General features: G+C 45.2%; 1 protein-coding gene across 6 annotated transcripts in view; it reads left to right on the top strand.

Annotated features, from left to right (window-relative positions):
* LOC725422 (box A-binding factor) overlaps nucleotides 1–12629 on the top strand; it is a 30805-nt gene that overhangs the window by 13809 nt on the left and 4367 nt on the right. For all 6 annotated transcript variants that reach the window (XM_016914394.2, XM_016914392.2, XM_016914391.2 and 3 more), the window contains exons 3-5: nucleotides 135–1523; nucleotides 7165–7307; nucleotides 7410–7736. In XM_016914394.2, the coding sequence (XP_016769883.2) occupies nucleotides 135–1523; nucleotides 7165–7307; nucleotides 7410–7736 (1859 nt within the window). The remainder of the gene's footprint in view (nucleotides 1–134; nucleotides 1524–7164; nucleotides 7308–7409; nucleotides 7737–12629) is intronic.

Here is a 12629-nt window from a genome sequence, read left to right as displayed (position 1 = left end):
ATTTCGCGATACGATAGAATACGTAATATTTAGAATATTTGCGTCGAAAGATTCGAAGAGTGTAAGAAAGAAAAAAAAAATAACGAGCTGGGGGAAAGAGGGAAAAAATTTTAACGAATTATCGTGTTGTCAAGGGGTTATCTCGATCAGGACTCGTACGGGGGCGGCGATTTAGGCGGCGATTCCTCGAAGCAGGAGGAGCAGCAGTTGCAGCAACAGCAGCAACAGATCTCTCAACCTCTCCACCACCATCATCACCAACAACAGCAGCGTCAGCAATCGCACCACCACCACCATCACCACCACCACCAGCAGCAGCACCACCATCACCACCAACAGCATCAGCAGCAGCAGCACTACCACCGCCATCAGCACAGCGACCATCACCAACACGACCAACAGCACCATCAGTCCGAGTACGTTCAACTGGGGGCGAGAGAAGTATCGGGTGGCGAGGGTGGGGATAACGAAGCGCCGAGCGAGGTCCCCGTATTGCCGGAGGAAAATCGGGCCGGCAGTCACGCGGCTTGCTCCACGATGCATCGTTACGGTACTGAAGCGCTCTCGCCGGCAGCGGCCGATCATCACAACAACAACCACCACCACCACCACCACAACCACCACCACCACCACCACCACCACCACCACCACAGTAACAACCATCACCACCACCATCAACAGCACCATCACCAGCATCTACAGTCGACGGACACGGCCCAACAACACGGCGCGCTCTCCTCGGCGAGCCATCGCCACTTGGACGAGCAGGAGGCGCAGCCGCAGTCACAGTCGCATCAAAAACCGGACGAGGACGTCGTGGAGCGAGCGAGTGGAATCGCGGTAGCGATGAGCGGCGCACGCGGCGACTTCAACCTCGGCATGCTGTTTCCGAATCTGGCCACCACTGGCGCGGCCGGTTCCCCAGCAGAGATAGGTGGAAACGATGGCCAGCAGCAGCAACAGCAGCACAATCGCCATCACCAGCAGCAGCAGCAGCATCATCATCACAATCATCATCACTTGGAGGAAGTTTTGCCGGATACGGCGTATCTTCAGCATCAGATGCGCGGCGGAGGTGGCAACGGAGGAGGTGGCGGTAATGGCAACAATGGAGGAGGTGGCGGAGGAGGTGGCAGCGGCGCGGAGGGCAGCGGTGGAAGCGGCAGTGGAGGAGGAGGAGGAGGAGGCGGATGCTCACCGGCGCTTCGAACCGGTAGCTCACCGGGTTCCAGTCGTAGCCCGCACGAGGATCAAGAGCTCTCGTCTCCTCATCGCCAGGGGCAGGCAGAGGGAGGATACAGCCCGAGCGAGCAAGGGAGACAGTCGTACGCCCATTTGACAGCTATGCAGCCACCTTCCTCGGTACAGTCGAACCACGGCCTTGGCCAGGATACCGACCGAGTCTCCGATCAGATTTACATGGACTCGATATACGCTCATCACACTGTCGGCACGCCTCATCATCATCAGGAACACGAGCCAGGATCGTCGACTCCTCACTCGCCCAGCGGACCGCTTACAAGGTAATTCGATCGTTCGTTTCTTTTATTTATTTTTTTTTTTTATCCTCGTATAATCAAACAGATTTTTCCTCCTCGTCTCGCCCTCGTCTTCGTCGTTGGTTAGATAGATCGTGATATAACGTTCTAAACGCGACCGCGCGTGGTCGCAAGAGGCGCGTATCCGCCGAGAGGCCTTTTGACCGTTCGCAACAGTATTTACACGGCGGCTTAAGGAATGCTCGATGCTCACCCAAAGTATTGTATACGTAGGCGATACAAAACCAAAAATGAAGCTAAACCGAGGATGGAAAACAGTGCGACGCCTCTCCGGCCCTATGCTAACAGTTTCGTGAAAATGAACAACATCCCTTGATGTTTACCGATTCGTCCAGGCACGAGCCGCACGTCCTCCAAACGTTCTCTACCATCGATCGGTTTATACCCGAAATCCCGTCGCATGTGTAAGCACGTACGTAAGCACGCAACAAAGGGATCGACCGTTTCTCGTCTATTTCTTTCCTTCCTTCCTTTCTTTCTTTCTTTCTTTGTTTTTTCATATTCAATCTTCTCACTCGAAAATCTACGTTTCCTTCCACGATCCACGAAAAACTCGATCGTGGTCGGGACGAGAATCGATTCATACCAGAACACGCGCTCGTCGTTCTTTTTTACGGTGATAAGAGTTTATTGACTCCGATAGGGAAACGATTCTTCGATCGTGCGTTGTCCGTGTCTCGCGGCGAGAAAACGGAACGTTATCGAGAGCTGCGTCGATTAAAAGTAGTTGCATTTTATAATCGGGCGATGTTCGAGAACAAAGAGAGAGAGAGAGGGATGGAAACGGCGATGGAACCGTTCGAATTCGGGATTCGAAATTGCTGGGAAAAAAATCGTCGCGGGCTCGATTTTTAACTCCTCTATGTACGCTCCTGCGCCTTTCGGTTTTCGTGTTTGTCGATTTCCTCATGCGGTCTGCGCGTGCAGGGGCCACGACCTTCGAATTTATAGATATCTAAAGTTCGGGTGCAGAGGACAATCTCTGCTTTTCGTTTCTCTTTTTGCGGGGTATCTTGTTGTCGTGATTACGAGCGCGCCAAGATCCGAGATGACGCAAAGTCTTCTCGTTTACTGTCGGTGATCTCGTAACCTCTACGTCTCGTGTGTTCTCGCCCGTCTTTCCTTTCTTTACTCTTTCTCCCCCCCCCCTCCTCCCCGTTTATTTGAACTTGTTTGCTGTTTAACCGAGTGCATGTTGCTAAGTGTTACTCGTCGTATAAGCGGCAACGAAAGCGATGTGTAAACGGTAATTGTTGATCCTTGACGCAAAGTTCGTCGTTGTGAATCATCGCACGGTTTACAGTTCATCACGGTCGAACCTAAGAAACGCGTTCCAAGAAACCTTTAGAGGTATCGTGTGACGTAGACAGACTCGAGGAAGAATCTTTGGACGCGTTTCTACGCGAGTAGAATTGAGAAAAAAAATGAAAAAAGACGAAACAAGAATAATTTTTAAGTTTCCTTTTTTTTTTCCCCCTCCCTCCCTTTCTGTGTCTCCTCGATGTTGCAAATCGATGTAATCGTTTCATGGAGTTAGTACGCATAAGTGACACGAGATGACGCGCAGATCGAAGTGAAAGTGAAAAGAAATGTCGATAGTCGAAGAAATGTCGATAGTCTCGATTCGAAGTCTAATATATATATATATATAGTTCCTCTTCCCTAGTCTCTTCGGCTAGCCAAGCATCGATGATAACCGTAGCTTTTTAAGTTAGATTTAGATTAATCGCCACGAAAGTATAAACAATCACGAATAGAAATAAATGTTTAGAAATGCGAGCGAGAACGAGAGCAGAAACGAACGCGTGAATCTCGATGGTCGGTGGTCGTAAACCGCAGGATCGGTGGTATATAGTTTGGAAAGTCTGTAGGTATGGTAGTGGCGTGAAGTTGGAAAGAGTGTGTGTGTGTGCGTGCGTGTGAGAGAGAGAAAGAAAGAAAGAAAGAGAGAGAAGTGTTAATCGAGGGCGGGATCGAGGTATCACGAGAGGGGACAGGAACGTAGAAAAGAAACGAAGGAAGGGAGAGATTCGCGGAAGGGGAAATCCTGACCACTTTGGAGGTCCTCCAACGCCATTCGCTTCTACGTTTTCCGTTCACATTGTTCGTTCCTGTCCCGTGAAAGAATCATTGAATCATTGTTTCTTGTCTCTTCCTTGTCGATCTGTGGAAATCTTTCCTATTTTCCCGCGTTTTCCTTACGAATTTCGAAGTTTATCGTGCAGGATAAGGGATTGAGGTGCAAAAAGAAGGCGTTTTGAGAGAGAAGCGAAGAATTTAGAGGATCGTTTCGGACGTCAGCAGGAACGACAATATGCAGTGAGTGTACTCGATGAAAACGTTACGTTTCGATCACGATTAATCGATGTTTCGACGTTAAGCCTGTCTAACGCAATTTTTATTCTTACTTTTCTTTCGAGCGAGATTTTGTCGATTGAAAATATATAAACGGTGTAAATAAAATTTAACAGGATAAGAACGTTTAAACGTACGAACATGTAAATTTGATAAACTAATATAATATATAATAAGTACAGTATATGTATTAAACGTATGTCATGTCCTCGTGGCATATGTCACATTCGCGTTTCAATCTACGATTATTTTATCGTTATTTATATTTTCTATTTTAGTTCACGCTAATATCGCGCTCGAGATTGAAGTTAATAATTTGAAATTCGGTCTTTTTTTTTTTTTTTCTTTTTTTTTCCTTTTTTTTTAAGATCGAATCTCACACATGAGACAACTCACACATTGACCTATTGCACGACTTATTACACGTATTCGTTCGTAACTAGTCCTGCCACGTTTAGACTTGCCTCTCCACGAAAGCGGTTTCCCTTCCCCTCTCGGTTTTCTACCGAGTCCGTACGTCGTTTCATTTTTATCGGCGCTTCGTCGCGAACGCGAAATGTTGGAAAACAAAGTAAATGGGAAACTGATAACAGTTGCAAAAACATAGCTCGTAAATATTAACGCCGACTCGACTTCGGGTCGAAGGTGGTTGTCATGGCGGCATACGGCTTTGATACTCGTCCATTTTCTCGAACGTCTTCCAGTCCAGAAAATTAAACTTTTTTTCTCCCCCCCCCCTCCCCTCCCCCAAATTTTCGCCGAGTATTTTTTCATACCAAGGATAATTGCAATTTTTGCTTGTAAAAAAAAAAATCTTTCTTCGTGGAGGAAAGGGGGTGTAATAGGCCAGACGTTTTTTTCAACGCTCTCGGATCTCGGATCTCTTCCCACCACCGGTGACGCGCGATATCGTGAGAAACGGCTTATCGAGTCGGTGGATTCAGATAGCGATCCAGTAACAGGGGCTATAACCCTGTCGCTACCGACCTTCTAGATTGGGTTTCGCGATATCTGCATTCTTCGCGAACTGGCCGAAATATCTTCTTTCCTTTTACTTTTAACTTACTCACCGGGGAGAGACACACTGTACGAGTCGAGATTTTAGAATCGATCGAAAACGCGAGAGAGAGAGAGAGAGAGAGAGAGAGAGTAAAATCTGTTGTCTTAGAGTAGAGTTGGCAACCGGTGATATAACGATTGGGAGGAAAGATTTCCTGGAAAGAAATCCGACCGCTTAGTTATTAAAGTTTCCGGGGACGGGCATGGGTGTGCATCGTCGTGGTGTACGTCGCCGTCGCGTCGCATCGCATCGCGTTGTGTACATGGTGTGTGTATACATATAAGCGGGCAAACGTTTGCCCACGCACTGGTTCGAGGAGAATCGGTATGCGTTGTATACTATACGGAGGTAGGCCGAGCGGTCTTGATTTCCGGTCAGGTTGCGTATCGCGTCATCGTCGGCCAACAATTTTCTTCGAAATCGGTATTTGAGATCGACCGATCGACCCTATTAGTTTCGATTTCCAACGGTGTAAAACGATAATAAGATAGGGATAAATACGAACTGTTTGGATAGAGAAGGTTTAGATTAGGATATGTATAATTCGAAACGATTTGAAAAAGCGAGGGTGTTCGTCTGTCGCGTGTCCGTGAAACGAGGCGCATCCGCGATCAACTCGTGAAACAACGTTTTTTCCCGTCGATGCGCATGGGTGCCGCGCATTGTGCCCTGCGCCGTGTCGTAGAAATTAGCCCGTAACACGTGCTGCGCTCGCGCGCGTATCGCTTCCTTCCTTTCGCGACCAACTTTACATCACTTTACAGCCGAAAACACTTTTCTTTATACACATTCTTCGGATAGATTCGCAGATCCTCGTTTATCGGGTTTAAAGAACAAAGAAAGAATACGAGATCGAGTGGTTAATTTTTGTTAGAATTCACAACGGTTGCGCTGTGGCTCGGACTAGGTTATACGAATTCGGACGAAGTTTGCCGAACTTGGACGAATTGGAAAGAGACGGACATAGTGACTTATTATCGAAGGATCTCATCTCGCGCGCGCGGACTTTGAAGCCTGGAAAACAAAACATCTGAAGCATTCGTTTTTTTTACATTCTCGCTTTTCAAAGGAAATTTACAAATTGAACAACGATGCTCTTGGAACGGCCGAAGGACGAAGTTGCTCTGTTATCGGTGTTTCTTTTACTGAGAATACCGTTGTTCGAACCAGTTTCATTCGAAATCGTTCCGGGAGAATACGCGAATCGTCTCGCGAGCACGTACCGATCGAACAGTACGTGTCGGTCGAGTCATGGAAACCGTCAAGGTCGCGCGTTTCTTTGCTTTGCTTTACGTCGCGCAACGTGTCCGCCACGTTCGTTAAGTTCAATGCGTCGAACGCGTTTCCCGGCGATAAAGATGCACGTTCGATCCATCATCACAACTATGTCCTGAGACAGCATCGAGCGGAGCGGGGCTTGTATTTACATACGTGTGACACGGTAGAGAGAGCGCGGCAATGTTTTATTTTTATACGTTTGATTTTTTTTTTTCTCTCGAAATCGTGACGACTCGACGCTCGCATTCACGTATAATTTGCGCAACGAATATGACAACCGGAAATTTTCGTTTATGACTACAAACCTGTGTTTCTTATTCCCGCGAACGGAAAGAGAGAAAGGAACGCAAATATTCACGATCGGTATTTGGCGTGGTAGCTTTCCTCGGCGAGAGCCGATGTACTCATGCGATTTCCTAAAGTGATCGAAAGCTCAGGTACGAAGGGGTCCCGATGGTAATGGGCTAATGGTAACGGTAGCCTTAATAGCATCGTAATGGTGATGGTAATGGTAATGGAGTAGTTGTGTTCCGGGTAGACGTTGGTCGGTCGAAGGAACATCGAAAAACTGCCTGTCCTGCCTTGGCACGCGCCCGCATTTACGGCCCGTTGGATCGAAGAACGGTTTTTTTTTTTCCCCCCCAGTTTCCGGTCACCCGCGAAACATCATCGAACCCGTGTCACCGAGGTTTCGCTTCCTACTCGTTCTCCCCCCCTCCTACTTCCTTTTTCCCGCCGTGCTCTCCTTCCTTCTTTCTCCTTCCTTCGGAGGAAGTGAAAAGTGAATCAAATTCGATCGGATCGGATTAATTCCCAAGAGTAGGGGCGTGCATCGAGAGTAGTCATCGTACCAGAACCCGTTCCACGCGTTCTATGTAACCGCGTTACAATAACGTTTGTTCGTTATTTCAGTTCGTTATATCGTTCGATAAGCGATGTCAGTAGTATGACGGCGGCCAGCGCGGCAGGAACAGGAGGTACTTACGGCCTTCCTTACATGACCGGCAGCCCAACAGAATTGACCGCCTCGCCCCAGCAATTGTGGAACGCTCAAGGTAAACGTTTCTTTTTTTTTTCTTTTCTCTTCATTTACGTGTCGTTTTACGATCTCGTCACGATTAACCGATCACGGTTAATTTTCTTCGGATCGATCGCAGGTCTGGGGACAGGACTTCCCGCCATCTCGGAGGATTACGGCGCTGGCAGCAAGTCGACAGGCACGGTGACGCATCAGGCGTTGCCAGGATTTTCGCAACCGTTCTGCGGCAGGGCGAGCTTTCGAGGATACAGCCCGTCTTATCCGACGCAGCAAAGCAACGCCGGGGTCGGGGCTGGGACTGTGGAGCCCTCGTCGTGGAATTATGGCTCGCCTTCGAACGACACCCTGGCCACCCAATACGCCGCCCCTTCGAGGCGGCAACCCGTTAACCCTCCGTCGACACCCGCGCAGCATCAGCTCACAGCCACTGCTAGTCTTAGCGCGAGTAAGTATATATATATTTTTATATCTACTGTATTAATTCACTTTTTTTCTATTTTTTTTCGCGTTCTCCCTTTAAGATTGCGCCTCTGTTTTTATTTTTATTTTTTTGCTTCCTCCCTTTTTCCTTCCTTCCTTCCCTCCTTCCTTCCCTTCTTTCTTTTTATTATATACTTTGTTGCGCATCTTTGAGCGAAAAGAAGCACATTCGGCTTGCGCCACTAATTTTATTCCCTATTCCGCCGGCGTGCAAATTTAAAAAAACTTCTTTAATTTTTTCTCTTTTTTTTATTTTATCTTTTCGGTTTCTCGATTAGCAAAGAATAATTTCGCGGATATGATGGATTTTTTTTTTTTTTCGATTTTCGGTCGAAATGCATACTCGAAAGGACGATCCATCCGTGTCGCGTTACGCCAGCTTTTCGGATGTGTTCCGAAAAGCGATAAATTGTGACCGATTTTGAAGGGACAGTGACACGCACTGGCTGGATCGTATTGCGATCGTAAATAACGAGAAAAGGATTCGATTCCTCCCGCTTCTTCGTAATTCGTCGAATGGTTAACGGGGGAAAAAAAACTAGCGAGGGGAGAGAAGAGAGAGCGTCGTCGCATCGTGACAAATTTTCCGTGCTCGCGCTACGTCGGTGGCCCAAATAAAGTCCCTATAAGTTTACGAACGGGAATATCGCGTTACAGTTTTCCCTCCGTTTCTTCTTTTCTTTTTTTTTTTTTTGTCAAAGATCGATCGATCAAAGTTCTTTTTCTTTTTCTAAATTTTTTATCCCGTTTCATTTTTTTTTTTTTAATAACGAAAAGAAATTATATAATTATTTTTTCTTATTACGAATGAAAAATTTCTTCTTCTTTTTAAAAAGTATTTAAAATGATACTAATATTAAACTAACTAATAAATAAATTAAGAATTATTAAGAATAAATTATATTATTATAATAAATTAAGAAATGGTGAATATAATCAAAGTTCTTTTTCTTTTTCTAAATTTTTTATCCCGTTTCATTTTTTTTTTTAATAACGAAAAGAAATTATATAATTATTTTTTCTTATTACGAATGAAAAATTTTTTTTAAAAAAGTATTTCAAGATGAGTATCTAAAATGATACTAATATTAAACTAATAAATTAAGAATTATTAAGAATAAATTATATTATTATAATAAATTAAGAAATGGTGAATATATTGATTATTTTAAATCTTATTTAGTTCAAATTGAAAAAAAAATATATTAAATATAAAGAAAGAAGCATTAGTATCTTAAAATAGAAATTAAAAAATGTTATATAAATTAAAACGAACAAAAAATAATAAAAAAGAATGTTTCGTTCCGTTCTAACACGTATACATATGTGTGTATGCGTGTTATATTTATACTCCGATTAAAGTAGAATTTCGTGCAACTTCGCCACCCTTCGTCTATCTTCGTGCGCGTCGTTATCTTTCGCGCAAAATACGCGGAGTGGAAACATACTTGACGTTCGCGTGTGCGTAACGCATGCGTTCACGCAACGCAAAGGGATAGGTACATATGGTAACCAATGGTACGAAATTCTCCGATTATCGGACGAGTCCGGGGCTTTATCGGTTGCACGGGTCGCCAACGCGTGACCGATGACACGGTTCGTTCCGTCTCCACGCGAACATCACGAATCACGGACAATCGCGATACTTTCTAGATGTTCACTTTTGCTTTTTTTCTTCCTTTCTTTTTTTTTCTTTTTTTTTCTTTTTTTTTTTTGCTTTCGCTTCTGCCTTTCCTTTTTTACGATTTTTCAAAATCGAACAATGGCTTTTTGCTTCGAGGAAAATCTTCCGTGGAAGATATCCGTAACAATAATATATATATATAATGTTACGAGTTAGAAAAGGGAAATAATTGGAGACGCGACGCGATGCGACGGCAAATCCTTGCCGGTATCGATACAATTTTTAGCTCGGATGATTCGTTTTGCCAGAGCATGTGCCATGTGGTTGATTGTCGTGCACACAGTATCGAAAGAGGCATTGATATGCGACCCTGACCTAGACAACAGCCGCACTTCCAATCTAGTTTTGTCTACGCGCGATACAGAAGGAACGATAATATACTTTTATGTATTTAGTCGTGTTGTTCCGGGACCGCAAAATTTAGATAACTCCGACGGCAAACGGCGAACGCATTTTAGTTAGCATCGAACTCTCCATATGGGCAGATCATGCACGATCTAACGACGAAGTGTTCCGAAAGCTACGTTTTCTACGATGTTGCCGTCATACGTTGCGATTCGGGGCGGCGATATGACCCCGATCTATCGAAGAAAGAGAACGATTTCTTGGAACCGTTTGGTTATTTCGCTCGCGCCAACGCGGCGCGGGAACGGCCACCGAATGGAAAATTGTTGTTTGGTCGTTTTGTTTCGTTTTATTCGTTAATGCGATAAAAAAGTCTGGCCACTTGCGATTCGCGATCGGTGTAATTGCCGAGGATCGTTATTTTTACGCCGCGTTATTGTAATAACGACGGTTGCCGCGATAACGGTCGCGTCGAGTGCATCACACGCCACAATCTCGTCGAAGGACTCGACCAGTTCAAAAGGTCAAGTCGGATTGTTTTTTTTTTTATTGCGAGTATAACGTCGTAGATCCCTCTATGTTCGAATGATGAACGAAGATGAAAAAGACGGAACAGTCTTTCTCGTTACGCGTGTGTATGTGTGTGTGCGCGCGCGCCGCGCGCCTTTCATCGCCGCAACGCAATCATTTTCGCCTCTGTTCGCTTCCCGTCGGTTCCCAATCTTTCCGCGACTAGATTCGTTCGATCGTTCGTCCGTCCGCTTGTGTAGCGACGGATAAACTCGGAATAGAGGGATGCAGGGGGGAGTAGGGACAGCCCGGAGAGAGAGGGGAGAGGTAGGGAGGGGGGGAGGGGTATACGGAGAAGAAAGTCGAGTCGAAAGCTTTTTAAGTGGCGCGTGGTCTTTTGGAAAGCGACCCGGGTGCGTCTGCGGTTTCAACGTAGATCACTACTTTAGTCCGAAAGTCAAGGGGAACGAGGAATACGGCTTTTAACATACCGCGATCTCGAGTGGTTTTTGAACGTGCGTCTGGGACCGATGCGGCCCGATGTTCTTCCTTCACACGAGGAAGAACTGACTACGCACCACAGCGACGGCCAAATCTATGATCGACCGCTATACATATATATATATATATATTCCTTTTGCCAGCACGCGCCTGGTCTCGGTTTAACTTTGACTTTGCTCGCTTGCCAGAACCCTCTTGCATCCTACCCTAACGAAACGTCGAATTCGTTCGGCGAACGATGTCCTATTCCGTCTCTCTTTGCTCGTTCCAGACCAACTTATTTACACGTGGCCTTCTCTCTGTTTAATATCCGATTCTGTAATATACGGGATTCCCTTTACACGAATTTGGATTGTTATTTAAAATTGTATCTCTTGATTCGATCCTTTTGTTTGGTTACTCGATCATTCCGTCTTTGCTGTGTCTCGTTATATCGTATATATATATATATATATTTTGTTCTTGCGTTCTTCGTTTGCGCACCTTTACTCCTCTGCCCCTCCCCCTGTCGATGGCAGGGGAGGACTCACAGTTGTCTCTATCCCGGCGTGGCGCGACGGTCGGTTACAACATTCTGCCCCTTACGGCTCTGCTTCGTCAAGTAATTCGACTCGACCATTCTCATTCCCCGTCGCTTCGTCATCTTCTATGTGGCGTCTTGGTCACCGTTGAATATTCGGTTACGAAGAATATATCTAGAATTTTTGTGTGTGGTCATTGATCAGGATGCGTTCCTCAATTCCTTCCTTTCGCCATCTTTGAAAACGGTCCAGCAGATTGAACACGATCAATCGCTTCGTATTTTTGCTTTTCCTTTTTCATGGAATGGAAGAAAAATAGAAGAATACCATGATAAAGAAACGCGCGTAGCAACGAGCTACTGTTTCGTGTCTGTTTATCAAACGGTTTTCGCGCCGCTTTTCTCTTCTTTCCATACTGTTCGTGTTCACGGTTCTTCTCGCTCTACGCTGTCTGCCTGTCTTCGTCGGTTTCACGATGGTGTCGTATCGTTGAACGGTTAGAGATCGTAAGATGGACGCCGACGTCAGCTACTCTTTGCTTACTAATATACGATATCCGATTGCTTCCCAGTCTCGTTTCTGCCGGATGTGCGACTACGGTACGCCGACCTTTTCGTCCTCTCTCTGTTTCGATATTGCTCTCTTGTGAAGTAACACGAGATGAAGGCGCGTCGGAGATAATGTACAACTAACATACTTGTTTCGTTAAAGTTGATCGCGAACGTGATTCGCATATTCGTATTTTTAAAAAAAATGATCGTGAAACGAATATACCATGGTATACGCGTGGCACTTGACATGCGTACTAGCAACAACTGCTAGTTATTATTATCGAGAAACACCGGAAATTCTGATAACGCCATATCCCTTTACATCCTTTTTTGTGCATTATTTCGTTTCCTGTATCCTTTCTTTCGTACGAACACAATTTGCGTTAGATTTTCTATTTTTGTACCATGTGCCTTCCATTTGATCGACGAATGAATCGACGATGAATCAGGTATGTTTCAAAAGTGAAATCGAAAGAAAATGATAAATTATAAAATTGATAAAATTATAAATTGTTCGGTTAAATGTTATTGCACGAAAGTTTTTTTTTTTTCGCAAAATTTTCATTTGTTCGCGTATTTTATTTGTCCCATTGGTAAAGAATCGTCTTGAGGCATTGGAAAGATACAAAATTACTAATTAGACGGTAATTCGTTCGTTCGTGACATATCGATGCGCTGTCACGTAAAATAGTTTCGAAATGATGCATGATTTGCTCGAGGCATTTTTCACTTTCACTGGATGGCCA

Source organism: Apis mellifera, linkage group LG10 (assembly GCF_003254395.2).
Source record: "Apis mellifera strain DH4 linkage group LG10, Amel_HAv3.1, whole genome shotgun sequence".
NCBI classification, from domain to species: domain Eukaryota; kingdom Metazoa; phylum Arthropoda; class Insecta; order Hymenoptera; family Apidae; genus Apis; species Apis mellifera.
This window is presented reverse-complemented; position numbering and strand designations above follow the sequence as displayed.